Source organism: Lissotriton helveticus, chromosome 2_1, assembly GCF_964261635.1.
Source record: "Lissotriton helveticus chromosome 2_1, aLisHel1.1, whole genome shotgun sequence".
In the NCBI taxonomy this organism is placed as follows: domain Eukaryota; kingdom Metazoa; phylum Chordata; class Amphibia; order Caudata; family Salamandridae; genus Lissotriton; species Lissotriton helveticus.
This window is the reverse complement of record NC_136059.1, coordinates 2,060,360,208-2,060,378,859: the sequence shown is the minus strand read 5'-3', so window position 1 is coordinate 2,060,378,859 and position 18,652 is coordinate 2,060,360,208. Positions and strand designations below refer to the sequence as shown.

At 46.3% G+C, this 18,652-nt stretch overlaps 1 protein-coding gene across 1 annotated transcript in view; it reads right to left on the bottom strand.

Moving 5' to 3' along the window:
• The window catches only part of MSMO1 (methylsterol monooxygenase 1), a 52,251-nt gene that overhangs the window by 18,102 nt on the left and 15,497 nt on the right, over positions 1-18,652 (bottom strand). The window contains exons 3-4 of the mRNA XM_078677022.1: positions 17,807-17,955; positions 7,307-7,433 (exon numbers count right to left, since the gene is read on the bottom strand). Of these exons, the coding sequence (XP_078533148.1) occupies positions 7,307-7,433; positions 17,807-17,955 (276 nt within the window). The remainder of the gene's footprint in view (positions 1-7,306; positions 7,434-17,806; positions 17,956-18,652) is intronic.

Genomic DNA, 18,652 nt, shown 5'->3' with positions numbered 1-18,652 from the left:
AGCAAAAAACTTTCTCACTTTCTTGAATCCAACGGCCTTCTCCGGAACTCACAGACTGGCTTTCGCCCTGGACAGGGTACGGACACCGCCCTTCTGGCAGTAGTTGAGGAGGCCAGATGCATCTTAGACTCAGGAGGATCAGTGGCAGTGATCCTCCTGGATCTTAGTGCGGCCTTCGACACTGTTAACCATCAGGTCCTCATTCAGCGACTGACTGACATAGGGGTGGTAGGAACAGCCCTGTCCTGGCTCATGTCATTTCTGAGTAAACGCACCTTCCAGGTTTGGGAGAGCAATACCCGATCGGCAGCGATTCCCCTCCAGTGCGGGGTACCACAAGGCTCCTCCCTAAGCCCCACATTATTTAATGTGTACATGTCCCCACTGGAGAAGGTGGTTGCCCCGTTCGGAGTCAAAATCGTGAGCTACGCCGACACCCAACTTGTCGTCACCCTATCCCAACCTGACCAGGGACCAGGCACCCTCCACACCTGCCTATCAAAAATATTCACTTGGATGTGCGAATCCTCCCTGAAACTGAACGGGTCTAAGACCGAGATTATGCTTCTAGGGCATAAAGCATCCACCCTCCCTCCGAACATCTGGCCCTCTTGTCTGGGGGAGCCCCCTTCCCCAAAAAAGGAGATTAAAAGCCTGGGGGTCTGGATGGAAAAGGACCTATCCTTTAAGACCCAAGCTAAAAAAATAGCGGGAGCCTGCTTCGGCCTCATCTGATCGGCTCCGAAAGTCCTTCCCCTCCTTCCGCAGCCCTCTCGAAAACTGCTTATCCAAGGACTGATCCTGTCCAGGTTGGATCACAGCAATGCCATCTTCCTTGGGGCACCGGAAACCACCTTCAACAAGCTCCAGCAGATCCAGAATGCCGCAGCGCGGCTTCTCACGGACACCCCAGCTGGATCATCAGCTAAACCAGCACTTAAACTTTTGCACTGGCTCCCAATACGCGAAAGGGTAAAATTTAAATCCCTATGTTTGGCACACAAATTGCTACAGGATAAGGGCCCCCTCCTCCTAAAGAACCTAGTCGTGCCCTACAAAGCCAACAGGACACTCCGCTCAGATCACGAACGCCTAGTCGCAGTGCCCAGAGTAAAAAAGGCACGTACAGGAGGACGACGTTTCTCGGTCAACACAGCCAAACTGTGGAATTCCCTTCCCCTCAAACTCAGGACGGAATCCTGCCATCTCCGATTTCGTAAACTCCTGAACACCCACCTCTTTCCCTGATCCTCTCCTATCCTCCGTTTAACCCCCCCCTCTGGTCTCTCTGTTTGGCTTAGCGCTGGGATGCTTACGGGTTACTATGCGCTCTATAAATCTGCATTCAATTCAATTCAATTCAAATATCTTTTAACAATAAACATTTTTGATATGATAAAACATCAGAAGGAACAGGCAGAGGAAATATGTGATTTAGGTGAGTTCCAATAAGCTCCTCATAAATAACTGTGTTGATATAATTTAATTTTCTCTAAGACCGAAGAGTATACTTTAAAACTGTTCTTGGTACATAAGATCACACCTATTGCTGATGTTAGAAATATTCATTGCAGTGCTGAAATACTGCTACTGCATGACTTCATCTCATGAAAAAAAAGAGGTCTCCATGATATCTGTAGCATGGGTTTATGCAAACTGCAGAAGGTAAGAGACTGAAGCTCGTGTTAAAACTAAAATCTAGAGGGCTGTGGTCAAGATGGTGGCTGTGTGAGACGCCCACCGATGTACAGGTGCCTGGAGTCGATCCCCTACCACTGACCTGCAGCACATCAGAGGGGCATCACTAGGGCATTAATTTGGAGTCGTACAGGCCGGCTGGCGGCTCCTCACCCCGGTGAGCTTGTGAAAATCACGGCGACCAAGCAGCACAACACAAGAATGCGGCGATGGCAACAGGGCCAGTGGACCTGTCTGAGAACAGGGATCGCAGTAGCGAAGGGAAGACGCGTGGAAGACAATGGGCCTCTCGCGGCCGTACCGAAACGTTGCTGGCAGAGGGCATGGACCCTGCCCGGGACCGTTGCCGGGGCCACCACACCTATTGGTGGGGTTGCAACCAGAACTGCAGAGGAGGGCCCAACAGGAGTGAAGGTGAGGAGTTGCCCTCCCTGCCCTCCAGTTCTCCTGCCCAGAGTCCAGTGAGCTCCCCTCTCCCTGTAACAGAAACCGCTGGGTGAGAGTGTGCACTTGCTGCCACAATCATGAGAGATCAGGCCATAAAGCATTAGGGTCCCTATTCACCCTCATGGGATCGCCGCAACGCAAAGGGCCTTCGCACTTGAGTTGTGGCCTGCCCGCAATGGACCCCATTGATCTCCGAGTATGCCTCCTCAACCTTTTAGAATTCTTTTAGATGCGTACAAAGGCTCCAGCCTTTAGCACATGGTGTTCCTGCTGCCACATCCACACTCCACAGTGGCAGACGGATCATCGGTTTTGAGGTTCAGAGGTGACCGGGCCCTAGGACCAGCTACAGCCCCAACAGATGCCCAAGTCCTAAGCCTTGAGATCAACAGCACACCACTAACCAGCACTATCGTCACACCCAGTGTAGACATAGACCACGGGACTTCTGACACCTGACACGGACACTGCCCCTCCTACAAATCTAACACCTCTGCCCAGAGGTGGGCGCCTGCACACACCCTCATACATTCAGATACAATGATATGGAGATTATCTCCCTCAATGTCGAGGACTCAACAATCCTGTCAAACGCAAAACTGCATTGTCCTACCTTGAGCACAGCAGAGGGGATAAATGCCTTCTCCAGGAAAAGCACCTACTGACATGCGATTGGCATAGACTGCAATAATGCCATTTCCCCAGTCAATACCTCTCCTCCAGGCCCTCTAAAACCAGTGGGGGATGGCCATTCTGTTCCCCTGTGCTCCTTCTGATGGACTATTGGGGGAAAGTGGCCAAAATAAGGCGTAGACTACTTGCATACTACATACACATGGCCATCTATATCCGCCTCGAACGATAACCAAGAGAAATATTTGAAGCGGGCACTATTGGAGACACTCGACTCTCCAGATACGGCAGCTTTGGTAGGAGACGACCTGAACCTTGAAATAAATAGTGAATGGGACAAGTCTGGCCTACGCTATTGCCAGATAAGGACCCGCTCTTGTGGATAAGCTACTGGCTATGGGAGGTGGGACTATGTCAGCGGTGCGGAACAGCCTATCCACAGACATACATTTACAACTTCTATTCAGCGGCAGACAAACCCCATGCCAGAATAGGCTACTTACTAAGGTTATCGGTCCTGCAGTCATGGGTCACAGGGGTCGCAAATGCAACTCAGTCTCTATCAGACCATGCTGCCCTTGAACTCACACTACGGATCAACACACTAAAGCGGAAACCTGCTCACTGGCAGCTTTGGGACTGCCTACTCCACAGACAGGACACAGTCCAAAAACTTGCGCACACTATTTTTTAAATTTTTTTATTGAGTTTTATATAGCGCTGGCTAGACCCGTAGGTATCAGAGCGCTTTACATGAGGATCAGTGAATTACAGGTTACAAGTTACATTTGTTACAAAGCTTAATCAAACATAGGATTAAAAAGCAGTGTTAAGGTAAATTTGTCAGAGGAGGGGGAGGACGGAGACAAAACAGGGAGACAGGGAGAAACTGTGTCCAATGTCCGGCTGGGTAGGTGAAGGCCAAGGGGAAGAACAAGGGCCAATCTCCTCTATAGCTGTCTGGCAGCTCCACCGGGCGTTGGCCATAATGCTAGGACTCCGCTGTCAAAGGGAGGGGGAGGAAGGAGACAAAACAGGGAGAACGGGGAGAATCTGTGCTCAATGTCCGGCTGGGTAGGTGACGGTCAAGGGTATGAACCAGTGCCGATCTCCTCTATAGCTGTCTGGCACCGGGCATTGGCCATAATGCTCATACTCCCCTGTCAGGGGGTGGGGTGGAAGGAAGACAAAACAGGGAGATGGGGAGAGGCTGAGCCGGATGTCTGGTTGGGAGTTGGAGAGATGAGAATCCCACTGTCCAAACAAAATCCAGATGGGCATGGGGATATTGTTTCGGTGATTATCAGGGCGCCATCAGCAGGAGGCTCGATAGCCGGGAGAGGCAGACGCCAGAGAGCTGAAGAAGACAGCGGGCCGAACGGGGCAGGGGGTGGGTACCATCTAATTGTCAGGCGTTTTCTTGGCCCGATCGTACAGCAGACATCACGTCCTTTAAATGCCCCCAGGATGGAGCGCTTATGTAAAGGGGGATCAGAAAGGATGCCCCAACAGCTCAGTTTAGGAGTGGCCCGGAGCATCCGGAGACCCCCTCGGAGGTGGTCAAGACTGGTCCCAGTCGCCATCTTGAAGTCAGGCACTGCCCTGAGAGGGCTCTGCAAAGAATAAATTGGCCTCAACCAAGTCCCTCGGTTCGATCTCTATATCAGGTGCAATTCCTAACTTTGGGGGCAGTTGTGGGCACAGCGTTTGTTCTTCGTCCCAAAGTTATCTGGGTCTTCCCCCTATGAGTCACCTTGGCAAGGCTCAAGTGGTGCACGCTGAAATCGTAAAGTGGTACATGCTTGTGTGTCTGGCCCACTTTTACCCTTCTCTGCAGCAGGTTAGGCAACTCAACAACGGTCCTGCGGTTAGTGGCACAGCACGGGGCACTCCTATCGTTCCATTCCCCTCTGAAGCAAGCGGCGGCCGGTGGGCTTGTTGGGGCAGTTGATCCCAATCCCTGTTTAAAGGAAATCTGCTGGTTTGTGAGAGGTCAGCAGAATGTTTAGCCCTCTCCAGGGCCCACCAATACTCCTACCAAAGTCCCGGTCTCCCAGGAAGTCTGGGCCGCGAACACAGTGTGCGGGCCCCTACCCCTTCGATAGCGGCTGCCCCTCACCGATGTTATGGGCAAAACAGGTCTCCCGTTGTAGCAGCCATCCCCAGCTGGATACCATTTTATTCGGCAGCTGTGTAAATGAGCATGGGTGGGTTGGGGCCATAGTGTAAGGCACAGCTGCACATATCGATCACCAAATCGGAATGAAAAGGTGTTTGCTGGGAAACGGCGGGTCCGCGGCAGACTGGTGATTTACGTAAACTTTTTTCCATAACAAGTTAGTCACAAAATTCTTGAAGCCAATTGAGAACATGGATAACTGAGGGAGAAAAGTCAATGTATTTTTAGAATAAACAAAATTATTTCCCTCTGACAACCAGAGTCATGTGTGACATACACAAAAATATTCGAAGGGAAAACAAGGGCTTGGATTGCATAGACGACCCAGTGAATTCGGTTCTGGAGGTTCACTTCAGTGAATAAAAACTAGAACTGAGGCGACTGGGTTGTTATGCGTGGAGGAAGCATTAAAGGGGCAGGATCTCTCCTAAACAGCCGTATATTGTATGTTCATTAGTTGATAAAAAAAGGCAATATGTTTTCTTTTTTATTTAAGAAAATGGCAGTGCAAAGCCCAACTTGTTCTACAGAGATGTTTAAGAAGGAATGCAATACAATGTGGATGAACATTTGTCTATGACAATGGATAAATAAATTCAATATCATAGCAAATTGCTATGGTGACGCTTGAGATAGATGGAGAAATGCCATGAACTGTAAAGTGAATATATTTTACTTTACATGAAGCAGTAGCCTTAGGAACTAGAAAATTCATTAATTCAGAAATTTCTACTTGGTATATATGAAAGAAGTGCACAGCTGACATTTGACTACACAATATCAAATAATGATCCGTTATCGGGTTATGCTTCGAACACAGAGGAACATGCGAATCCAGCATTGCTTCAATTTAAAAGTTTTGAAATACACCACATCTTTAAAGTGAATTATATGGACTGATCTGCTTGTGGAAAAGGACTTTTTTTAAAGTTGGGAAATATACAAAGCGTTACAAATAAAAAGACAAGTGTTGAAGGCAAAAGATCTAAAGCCTGGTTTAAATTTAAGTGGTAACAGAAGATTTCTCCTAGAGCTGATAAGTCTAGGGGATACTCAATCAACTGATCACTGTGCTGCACGAAATTCCTATTGTTTACTTTGCTGAAGATTTCACTGTTTGTCCAAGCATCTGAAGATTTTTTATCGCCTTCCAATTTTAAATGGTGTTATCTTGAAGCACAACTTTGTTACATAGTCCTATGCTTTCTAATGAAAATATTGTAGATCCAATGCCTCCCATTATCAGTATTCCATCTCACCAGATAAGAACAGTTGCAGGCTTAAAGATGTTCCAGTTTCCTCAATGTTTCCTCAGGAGGGTACTATGACTGCAATAATCTATTTTGAATATTGTTTATTTAAAAATCTTATGTGGCTTAGGTTCATATTATTTGAAACAAAAATTCAGGTGGTTTGTCAAGTTGTCTGTGTTGAGCACATCAATTTGTCGCATGACCTGGATGAAGTGTAGGTCACAGACTGTTTTCAAATGTGACACACAACTTGTGAAACAAGCTTCCACTACATTTGTGAGAAGTTGCTTCCTTTTTGGCAACTTCTGAAAGTTCTGAAGACTTTTCTTCGATTCTACACCTCATTCCCTGCTCTGTATATTACTGCTTTGAGATCCTGGCATGAAGCCAGGGCCCCTTTTATTGATAGCTGGATCTTTGTATGTATATCTATATTTGTCTTTACAGGCTAATCTTTTATTTGTGGTCATGTTGGCATGAATCAATATGTTCAACAGTGCATGGGCACTTTGTAACTGTAAGCCTGAATATCAGTACCTGTTAAAGGTGTACATAGAATTTTGTGTTGTTTTTGTTTCCGATTTTAGTAGAATCAATAAATCGAACTTTATTCGGTTAAAATACAATATCCATCAAAGTAAAAGCTACATAAAACATTACTAAAAATATAATCGAATACATTTTGTACATCAATCATGCTGGATTACCAGGAATAATTAAAAAGCTGAGAATTACGGAAACACACTGCAGATTTTAAATATGATCCCACAACAAAGCATACTTTACTGCCTATTTCAGTTCTAGCAGTATCTGCCTTATCTCTTGTGGAATGGGCAAAACATTTAGAGCCTTATATCGAGTTGGGAGGATGCATGATGTACATTCAAAAGTGGCAGATGCCCCGTCTGGTATATTAGAGTGCATTGATGTCATTATGCCAAATAGAGCATCAGGCACGTTTGAAGGATGTACTTCCCTTAAAAACGTTAAATAGCCTCCTTAATATTTTGTCTGATTCTCCTTCTAAAGCGTACTTATGGGGAGAACCAGGCTAAAGCAGCAACACTACAACTTTAAATATGTTAGATCAACTTACTGTGAAATCATGATGTACTTTGTGGATGTGCTTGTAGATACTCTTGTGGTGCAAGAGTCTATGGAGGAAATAGTGCCACGTGTCTTCAATAACTGCACAGCCAAAACACTGTGCACAAATGATGTACCTGCAGCAAAACACAGATTGTTAGCTAGAGCAAGCACACAGACAATACATATCCACGTTCAAAAACCCTTACAGAAAGCACTTGCAAGCTCATTTGATGTTTCAACAAATTTGCAACCTATTTGGAATATGGCTTTGTCAAGAGGCAGAAAAATAAAGACTCTTGAAAAAAGACATTAAGAGGTGCACGTTTGATGATATGGCTAGGGTGTTCCACCATGATATTGAATCAAATATACCGTGGGACACAAATATTGTGTCACAAATATTATGGGCCATAATACAGAAGGAAGAACATTTGGATTGTTTAAATATTTTTTATTACAGTAGAATATAACATCCTTATTATTATATTGTTAAGTGTGGGTATTTTTCTAAGCATAGTTTATTTTATTTTAGATTTTGTTGAATAGTTAAAGAATTTGTTATATTTATTTGCACGTATTTATTGGCATGTTATTGAGTTTGTAGGGCAATAGGGTAGGAAAGTTTAATTATCACTTGTTATTGCTTATAAATCATAAAAGTCATTTTTTATTTAGTTAATCTGATTGATTGTATGAATTATGTATTTGATTCAATTATTTTATTTTTAATTGATTGTAATCAGTTTTTGAATTCATTATTTTTGGTATTATTTATTAAATGAATCTGTATTTGTAATAGGTCTCAAGTATTATTTTATTTATTATTACATACTTTTTATTTTCAGGTATGGAATCATATAAGAAGTATTTATTTTATGTCTCCCTCTTGTTTGAAAATACACCATTTTTTGAGTTGCTGTTACAAAGATCAATTTCAGGATGTTCTGATGATTTGGTTTTTCTTGTTTATGTTTTTTACAGTTATGGTTCAACTGACTGTTTTTAAAGGCGATTGAGCACCGTGTAACATTAGGCTGTGATAAAGACCGATTTGGTTGCCACACGTTGCCACAAATAAATCCACTTTTGTAGCAGATCTTGGAGGGCAATAATTTTATGTTTCACCAAAACATGCTGGAAAACGTGACCTTTGGAGAAACATATAGAAATATGCATATTTAATTTAGGAGTGTGAATAGTAAATTTAAGCTTTCCAATGTCTAACACTTTCCCTGCTGTTGCTTCTATTGAAGTCGAAATAGTAATTCTGACCTCTTCAAAGTCCAACACTTTCCCTACTGCTGCTCCAGTTGAAGTGGGAACAGTAAATCCGATCCCTCCTAAGTCCAACAATTTCCCTACTTTTGCTTACATGTTACATTGGAGTGGGAATAGTAACTCTGACCCATACAAAATCCAACGCTTTTGCTATAGATGCTCAGGTTGGAGTGGGAATCTGACCCCTTCAAAGTACATCACTTTCCCTACTGCTGGTTACATTGGAGAAAAGTAATAAACTTTGCCCCTTTAACCCTTCTCAACTAGGCCTCCCCCCCCCCCCCCCCGCCCTGTGATAAGCCTTTTTTTGGCTATTTGGGGTTGTTTGCGCTTAGGCCCCTGTCACTTTTTGTCTACATAAGGTATCCACGCCAAATTTGCATCTTTTTCTTCAAACATTATGGAGAATTTAAAGGTACCTAGGGTTTGTTGATGACCCTGGAGGAGACCCAGAAATTAGCCAGAATACAGCAACATTTTTTGGGGGGCGGAGTGCTCCAGAAGAAGGCGTCTGGTTGTTTCCCTGCAAATGGTATCAACAAAGGGCTTGTGGTGCTAAAATCCCCATCTTCCCAGCTTTTAGGGGCAGACAGACGTTTGCCAGAAAACCAAATTTCTTTACACAGTTTTGTCATTTTACTGAGACATATCCTGTTTTTGTGCTTTCAATCTCCTTCCAGTTAGTGGTAGAAATGGATATGAAAGTAATAATGGATCCTGGAAAGCTATACATTTCAGAAAGGTAGACAAAATTCTGAATTCAGCAAGTTGTCATTCCTGTAGATCCTTCAAGGTTTTTTCTTATAGAAACGAACAGTTGAAAATAAGAAAAACTGAACATGAGTTGAAAAAACCCACAATTTGTGCCAACGTTTTCACCTGTAACTTCTTTTAAGTATGACAGATTTTTTAAAGCAATATAATTCTACATCCGCTGGACTGTTCTGGTTGTGAGGATATATAGGACTTGTACGTTCATCAAGAACCCGAGGAACCCAGAGCCAATAACTGAGCTATATCTTTCAATGGTTTTTCATTGTGTACCAGGTATATAGCAATTCAGTTGGTACAATATAGAGTGAAAAATAGGTATCAAGGACACTTATGTATTTCCGAAATGGGAACAAAATATAGATTTTAGAAGCAGTAGCTATTTGCACATCTCTGGGTACCCATATTAGCATGTGTCTTATAGGACATTTTTCAAAGTTGTTACACCTTGTCTTACATTTGGAAAACAGAAACGTATAGAAAGTCAATAGGTTATAACGGTTTCTCTACAATTCTGTGTTCCCCTAAGTCTCCTGATAAAAATCGTACCGCACTTGTGTGGATAGGCCTAGTATCATTTTACTCGGGAGAACAAGGGGAAAGCTGGGTGGTAGGATATTTGTTTAAACACAGTGATTCCACACAGAAAAGTGAGGAAAATGTGATTTGTTTAGCTAAATTTAAGGTGTGCAGCAGATTCTGGGTAGGAACATGTTGGAAGATCCACACAAGCCACACCTCTCTGGACTCCCCTGGGTGTCTAATTTTCAGAAATGCCTAGGTTTGGTAGGTTTCTCTAGATGGCCGCTGAGCCTGGGACCAAAAACGCAGGGGAGCCCCTTGAAAACCAGGTTATTTTGTGGTAGATAGGTTAGCACCTGTATTTTTGGTCCCGGGTTTGCAGACATCTAGGGGAACCTAAAAAAAACAGATATTTCTGAAAAGTTGACACCGGTGGGAGTCCAGTGAGGTGTGGCTTGCATTAGTCCTCCAACATTTCACAACCCAGAATCCCCTGCAAACCTCAAATTTAGCTGAAAAAAAATCACATGTTCTCAAATTTCTGTGCGGGAAAGTTGTGGGATCACTGGGTTGACACAAATTTCCTACCACCCAGCATTCCCCAGGTTTTACGATAAAAATGGTACCTCACTTCTGTGGGTGGAACAAGTACATACGACAGGCACGGGGGCAGAAATACTATAGCGTTTTTTTAGGAGTAGGGCCATTGGCGTGCCCATTCTAGGCAGCACCCAACCCTACGAATTAAAAAAAAATCCCTGCTGCCTAGTGGACTTTCTGCGCGCCCCCTCTCCCCCTTCCTCTCCCCCCGGGGCAGATCGGGTCTAATGTCCCCACATGCCTCCTGGCTTTGACTTATTTGGGGGGGAAGGGTGTGGGCATTTGCATGCCCATTCTAGGAAGCCCCACCCATGGCCTATAAAAAATAATCCCTGGTGACTAGGGTGCTTTCTGCCCCGTGGGGCAGAAAGACTGGTTGTGGCAGAATAAAATAGGGGGGAGCAAAGTCCTTGCCAAAGGATACGCTCTCCCCTCCCTGATGGCTAGTGGGTGGATCCCTGCTTGGGGATCGACCTTATGGGGTGATCCCCAAGCAGAGATCTGCTACGGAAGGGTACTGTTGGAAAGGGGAGATACTCCCCTTTCAAACAAAACCTCTCCCATGTGTTTCGGTGCTCAGGGGCTGAGATAGCCCCATGAGCACCGACACTGTGAAACTGAAACTAAGTTTCAGTTTAGTTTTTGTTGTAATGACAACAGCACGCCATTCAGGTGATCATCATTACAAGGAATGCATTGGGAGGTTGGGGAAGCTCTTCCCCACTTCCCAAGGCAAAAAAGAAAAATAAGAAATCCCTCTGCTGTTTACAGCAGAGGAATTTTTGCAAGTGTGCTCATGACTAAATGGTTCCGTCATAAGCACACTTGCACTTGTGCTCATGATGGAACCATTCCATCATGAGCACGGAAGGGGTTACAGTCCAACACTTTCCCAACTGTAGTTTACATTGGAAAGGGAATAGTAAACCTGACCCCTCCAAAGTCCTACACATTTTCTACTGTTGTTAAATTTGGAGAAGGAATACAAAATTTGACCCCTACAAGTCTAGTTTTTATGCAATTTTTTTGTAATTAATTTGAAAAAATTGGATATAATTTGAATGGTATTTTAATTTTCTAATTATTGTAGTTCAAGTAATATTGTTTTAATTAAATTATGTTTTAATTTTAATAATTTTCTTGTATTTTTTTTAATGTGTGATACCTAATGTGTTTAATTATTGTTAATTATTATGAGTATTATTTTAATATTCATGTTTATTTTATCATTTTATTTATTATGTGTATTTTTTTTATTCTAAATGTTTGTTTTATACAAGTTAGACATGTTATCTTTTTTGTATGCATTTTTATATGTATTTTTTTAAAGTAATATATTTTTTTAACTAATATACTTTTTAATACTAAAAAGTCGATATACTGACCTATTTTGTGGCAATATTTTAGGGCCTGATTTAGATATCGGCAGACGGGCTACTCCATCACAACTGTTACGGATATTCCGTCCGCCGAAAAATAAATCCCATAATATCCTATGGGATTTAAATTTCGGCAGACGGGGTACCGGTCACTATTATGACCGAGTAACTAAGACGGCAAGCCAAACAGACATGCACACTTTACAGTGCCCATCACTCCTCACCTTGCCATGGCCCAGCCTCGCCCCACCCAACACTGGCATCGGATCCGTCAGTCAGCGGAAAATAAAATGATAATTTAATTTTTCAATGACTGACTCTGACAAGTGGGGCGACGCGCTTCCGCAATTATGGAGGAGCCGTCGTTGCCTGCCACAGAAAACTACATTATGCGTGCAAGTCGTGCAATAAGAAAAATGCAGATCATAGACTGCCTGCCGCACAGACGTTCAAATGCATAACCATCAAGATGCACTTAAAAAAAGAAATGTTGTTAGTCAGTAAGTATACTGGTAATACACACTTTACTATGTGCAGCCTCAAGGCTCCATGGATCCAAGTTGAGGAAAAATTCAGAACCTACACATGAGGTGTTTAGGTTAGTAAAGAGGTGACAATCCAAGGGCAGATAATGCAAACTCTTAGCAACTTGTACTGAGAACTGTGATCCTCCCTTCGGCCATCAGAAAATTCTCTGAAATGCACTCAGGGCCAGTTTGAAATCTCTGAAGTCCCTCTACAGACATTTATTGAAAGCTAAAATAAGCTTTTCTTTGTAAAAGGCATGTAATCTGATGAGCTAACAGGACATGCATCGAAGGATGTCAAGAGAGCCCAGAAGTTCAGTTTGCTGTGTTTTCCGGGGAACAAAATCTTAAAACCTTTGATTTCAGATTTTCCTATCGCAAACTTACTTCTTGTTACTGACTGCCGTAATTGTAATACGGCGGTCGGTAGTCAAACTAGGGATGTGGGTCGGAGAGCCTCCGACCAGCGGTCAGAGGTTTTCCAACCAACATCCTAATTAGCCCCTTAATGTTTGAGGTTTCGGAAGCTGAAGAATGGATTTATTGTTCCAAATGTAACTGGCCATAATCAGTGTTACATAAACTAAACCACAATTCCATCATTTTGTAATAAATAGGTTAAATAGTCAGTCCAGAAAGGGCAGCAATGTAAGCCTCCAGCTAAATATTACAAATCGACCAGCTATCTAGAGGGCAAGGACCTAATATGCTGCAGTGATGAAAGGTAAACAGGAACAAGATCATACAGACTCATAAAAGAGTGTAATCTATATTTTGAATATCGCTTGGAATGTACAGATGTATCATTTATACCAGCTTTCTCTCCCACTATACAAGCACAAACTCAGAACACAAAGAAAAGGAACTGCTCATATTCCCTACTAATTCAAGAATATGGATTGTAAACAAATGACAAAAGGTAGGTCGCTCCCCCTCCGTACAGCACCGCCTGTGCCCGTTCTCTCCCTTGCTGCCCCCGTGTCTCTCTGCCCGGTTTTCCTTCTGCTCCCCTTGCTGCCCCAGTGTCTCTCTGCCCGGTTTTTCCTTCTTATTCACTCGCTGTCCCCGTGTCTCTCTGCCCATTTTTGCCTCCTGTTACCTAGCTGCCCCTGCATTTCTGTGACCTTTCTGCCTTCTGTGCCACTCGTTTCCCCCGTTTTTTGTGACATTTCTGCCCTTTCTTGTGACCTTTGTGCCACTCGTTTCCCCCCGTTTTTGTGACCTTTTCTGCCCTTTCTTGGGACCTTTCTGCCTCTGTGCCACTCGTTTCCCCTGTTTTTTGTGACCTTATCTGCCCTTTCTTGTGACCTTTGTGCCCTCTGTGCCACCCGCCCCCCCCCCGTTTTTTGTGAACTTTTCTGCCCTTTCTTGGGACCTTTGTGCCTCTGTGCCACTCGTTTCCCCCCGTTTATTGTGACCTTTACTGCCCTTTCTTGGGACCTTTATACCTCTGTGCCACTCGTTTCCCCCCAGTTTTATGTGACCTCTTCAGCTCTTTCTTGCGACTTTTCTGCCTCTGTGCCACTCGTTTCCCCCCGTTTTTTGTGACCTTTTTCTGCTCTTTCTTGTGACCTTTGTGCCCTCTGTGCCACTCATTTCCCCACATATTTTGTGACCTTATCTGCCCTTTCCTGGGACCTTTCTGCCTCTGTGGAACTCGTTTCCCCCTCAATTGTTGTGCCCTTCGGCCTTCTGTTTTCTTCGTCGCCCCTCGCCACTGCGTCCCCGCCCCCCTGACTGCCCATTTGCTGCTCCAACCTCCCGCCTCCCAGCTGCTCCTCCTTCCCACCTCCCCATATAGGCCACTGCCCCCGTGTCTCTCTGCCCGGTTTCCCTTCTGCTCTCCTTGCTGCCCCGTGTCTCTCTGCCCGTTTTTGCCTTCTGTTGCTTAGCTGCCCCTGCATTTCTGTGACCTTTTGTCCTCTGTGCCACTCGTTTCCCCCTGTTTTCTGTGACCTTTTTGCCCTTCCTGTGACCTTTTTGCCTTCTGTGCCACTCGTTTCCCCTGTATTCTTGTGCCCTTTTGTGACCTTTCTGCCCTCTGTGCCACTCGTTTCCCCCTCAATTGTTGTGCCCTTTTGCCTTTTGTTTCCTTCATCGCCCCTCACAACTGCGTCCCCTGCGGCTCCGCCCCCCTGACTGCCCATTCGCTGCCCCCGTCTCCCGCCTCCCAGCTGCTCCTCTCTCCCATCTCCCCACACATGCCGGCCACTGCGCGGTTGCGCTGCTGGCGCGCGTCAAGCCTGCCTGGACTGCGCCCAGCACCAGAAACCCTGGTCCCCGCACCGCCACCACTACGACGCCAGCACTCTGCACGCTCTCAACCCCGGACGGACCCACAACTGCTTCAAGGCCGCCCCGAAACGCACAAACGGTCCCTTCACCTGCTGGAACTGCCGCTACACCAGCCACAGAGCCGACAAACCACCCGCCAAGAAAGAACTCAACCACCTCCGATGCATACTACTGAACACCCGCTCCACACCCAAACATGCCTTCGAGCTCTGGGACCTGCTCAACACAACCTCCCCAGATGTTGCCTTCCTGACAGAGACCTGATTGAACAACTACTCCGCACCCGACATCGCCATAGCCATCCCAGACAGCTACACGATCATCCGCAGAGACCGCACCAACGGAGTTGGAGGAGGAATCGACATCGTCCACAAGAACAGCATCAGGGTCTCGACTAGCACCGACGAGGCGCTCAGCACCGCCGAACAAATGCATTTCCAGATCCACATAGACCCCAACTCCACCATCAGAGGCACCCTCGTCTACCGACCCCCCGGACCCCGCCCCCAGTTCAGCGACTCTATCACCGACTTCATCAGCACGCACGCCCTGACCTCCACCAACTGCATCCTCCTCGGAGACCTGAACTTTCACCTTGAGAACAACAACGACAACTCCACAACCCTGATCGATAACCTCGCCAACCTCGGATTGAGACAACTCGTCACAACGCCCATCCACTCCACCGGCCACACGCTCGACCCCGCCTTCTCCTTAAGCCCGCACGTCTCTGTCAGCCACACCACCGAACTCATCTGGACCGACCACAGCTGCATCCACTTCACCTTCCAGAAACCCACCACACACCACCGCACCCAACAGATCCCCCCGCCGCTGCTGGAGCAAAATCACCGAAGACAAACTACATGCAAACCTTGCTCTCAGCCCACCCACCGAACCCTCCAACACCGACGTCGCTGCCCACAACCTCAGACGCTGGATCGAGGACTGTGCCAACACACTCGCCCCGCTGAAGAAACCCCCCCACAGAGACACCAGCAAGAGGGCCAGCTGGTTCACCCCAGAACTCCTAGATTCCAAGCAAGCCTGCCAGAAACTAGAGAAGAAATGGCACAGTGAACAAACTCCGGACAGCCACGCAGCACACAAGGACGCTGTCCGCAACCACCACCACCTCATCAGGGCTGCCAAGAAGACCTCCTTCAAAGACCGCCTCGACAACAACGCACACGACAGTAATGACCTCTTCAGCATCAGGAAGGAACTCTCCAACCCCAGCTCCAACCCCAACGACATTCCACCGTCGCAAGCCCTGTGCGACTCCCTCGCCACATTCTTCCACCGCAAGATAGCAGACATCCACGACAGCTTCAACACCCAGACAGCCCCAACAGACAGCAACACAAAAGACCCTGCGCACACCATCGACCACATCCTCTTGCTAGCCTGGACCAGCGTGAGCATCGATGACACCATCGAGACCATGAGCACAATCCACTCCGGCTCACTGTCAGACCCATTCCCGCACGTCTTCAACAAAGTAAGCAGCTCCATCGCACCCCACCTACGCAACGTCATCAATCTATCCCTTGAGACCGCGACCTTCCTAGAGAGCTGGAAACACGCCGAGATCAACGCCCTACTCAAAAAACCCAAGGCAGACCCAAGAGACCTCAAAAACTTCCAACCCATCTCTCTGCTCCCCTTCCAGGCTAAGGTCATCGAGAAAATCGTTAACAGACAGCTAACCCGATAACTCGAAGAGAACACAATCGTGGACCCTTCCCAGTCAGGGTTCCGCAGAAACCACAGCACCGAGACCACCCTCATCGCCGCCACCGACGACATCAGGACCCTGCTAGACAACGGGAAGACTGCAGCACTCATCCTCCTAGACCTCTCTGCCACCTTCGACTCCGTCTGCCACCGCACACTACGCGCACGCCTCCACGCCGCAGGGATCCGAGACAAGGCTCTGGAATGGACCACCTCCTTCCTCTCCGGCAGAACCCAGAGCGTCCGCCTCCCGCTGTTCCCTTCCGAAGCCTCCAAGATCATCTGCGGCGTACCTCAAGGATCCTCCCTCAGCCCGACACTGTTCAACATTTACATGGCCTCGCTCGCACACGTCGCCCGACCTCAACATAATCTCCTATGCCGACGACACTCAACTGATCCTCTCCCTCACCAAGGACCCCATCACCGCCCAAGCCAACCTCCATGAAGGAATTAAGTCCTTTGCCGACTTGATGAAGATCAGCCGTCTGAAGCTGAACTCGGACAAGACGGAGGTCCTCATCCTCAGCTCCAACCCGTCAGCCTGGGACGACTCCTGGTGGCCAACGGCACTGGGGGCAGCTCCGACCCCCACCGACCATGCACGCAACCTGGGAATCATCCTCGACTCAACGCTCTCAATGACCAAGCAAGTCAACGCCGTCTCCTCCTCCTGCTTCAACGCCCTCCGCATGCTCCGCAAGATCTACAGATGGATCCCGACAGATACAAGAATGACAAGCACCCAGGCCCTCGTCAGCAGCAGACTCGACTACAGAAAAGCCCTCTACGCGGGAGCCCCGACCAAGCTCATCAATCGACTACAACGCACCCAAAACGCCTTGGCACGACTGATCCTCGATGTACCACGACAAGGCCACATCACCCCCCACCAGAGAAACCTACACTGGCTCCCCGTCAACAAGAGGATATCCTTCAAGCTCCTCATCCACGCACACAAGGCACTCCACAAGACCAGCCCAGCCTACCTCAACAGACGGCTCTCCTTCTACACCCCCAACTGCCAGCTACGCTACGCCGACCTCTCACTCGCCACCGTCCCGCGCATCCGAAGAACAACCAGCGGCGGGAGATCCTTCTCACACCTCGCCGCCAAGACATGGAACACCCTCCCACTGAGACTACGACAGACCCAAGACCTGCTGACCTTCAGGAGAATACTAAAGACCTGGCTGTTCATTCAGTAGCGGTCCCCACCTCCCCCCCCCCAGCGCTTTGAGACCCTCGCGGGTATGTAGTGCGTTTAACAAATGACTGATTGATTGATTGATCAAGTCACATTACAATATTTTGGAGCATTGCACTTACATTTATAATGAAAATTGATTTATTATGGGATAACATTAAAAAAACAGCAGCAAATAACTGCTTATTTACCATCTCGGCATTGAGTCCCAGTCATAAGGAATATTAAAAAATTCTGTAAAATAGTAGGTGCCACAAATCAAAGGCAGTTGAATGCAAAAGTGGTTGAAGAGGATCACTTTGAAACACCTCCATTGCTTTTCCCAAGTTTCTGGCTTATCCTAAGAAAAAAGGAACCCAGAGGTATTGATTATTGGGACTGTTTACACAACATTGCAATCATTTCAACATAAGAATGTAAATCAACCAACGAAAAATGATGCCTGACTAAAGAACAGGTGTTGATCTGTGAAGCAGCAAATTCTATGACTGGAAGCTTAAAATGGTCTGCAAAGTCACAAGCCTTGAGCATGCATGAACACATTGGTTAACTTAACAACAAACATGAGTAGTTAGTTAGAGGTTTCCGCAAAGCAACAATGAGTGATTTACAAGTTAACTCTAACACATTCTCCCCTCTTCTCTAAGTCAATGAAGCATACAATCGCACAGTTGGTAAGTGTTTACACACTACAAACACGATCTATTTGAACAGAAGAGGAAACGTTAATTGGAGACTGCCGACTCGTTTGTCTTAAACTGTTTGTTTTATTGCTCGAGTTAACTCCAGTTTCCCTACGTCAACTCTGAACTTTGTAAAGGTAATTTTGATTTTCCAATTATTAATGCAATACCACAAATGAAAAGAGAGTCACCGCTAACAAAAGACAAACCGAGTTATGTATCGATGCGGATGTTTGAACACAATCCAGGGTTTTCCTACATGCAGACTACCCCAAACATGTCTTTGTGTTATTTTTCACACCAGCACATTGCACAAACCGAAGCTGCACTCGAATAGACATAAACATCCCTTAC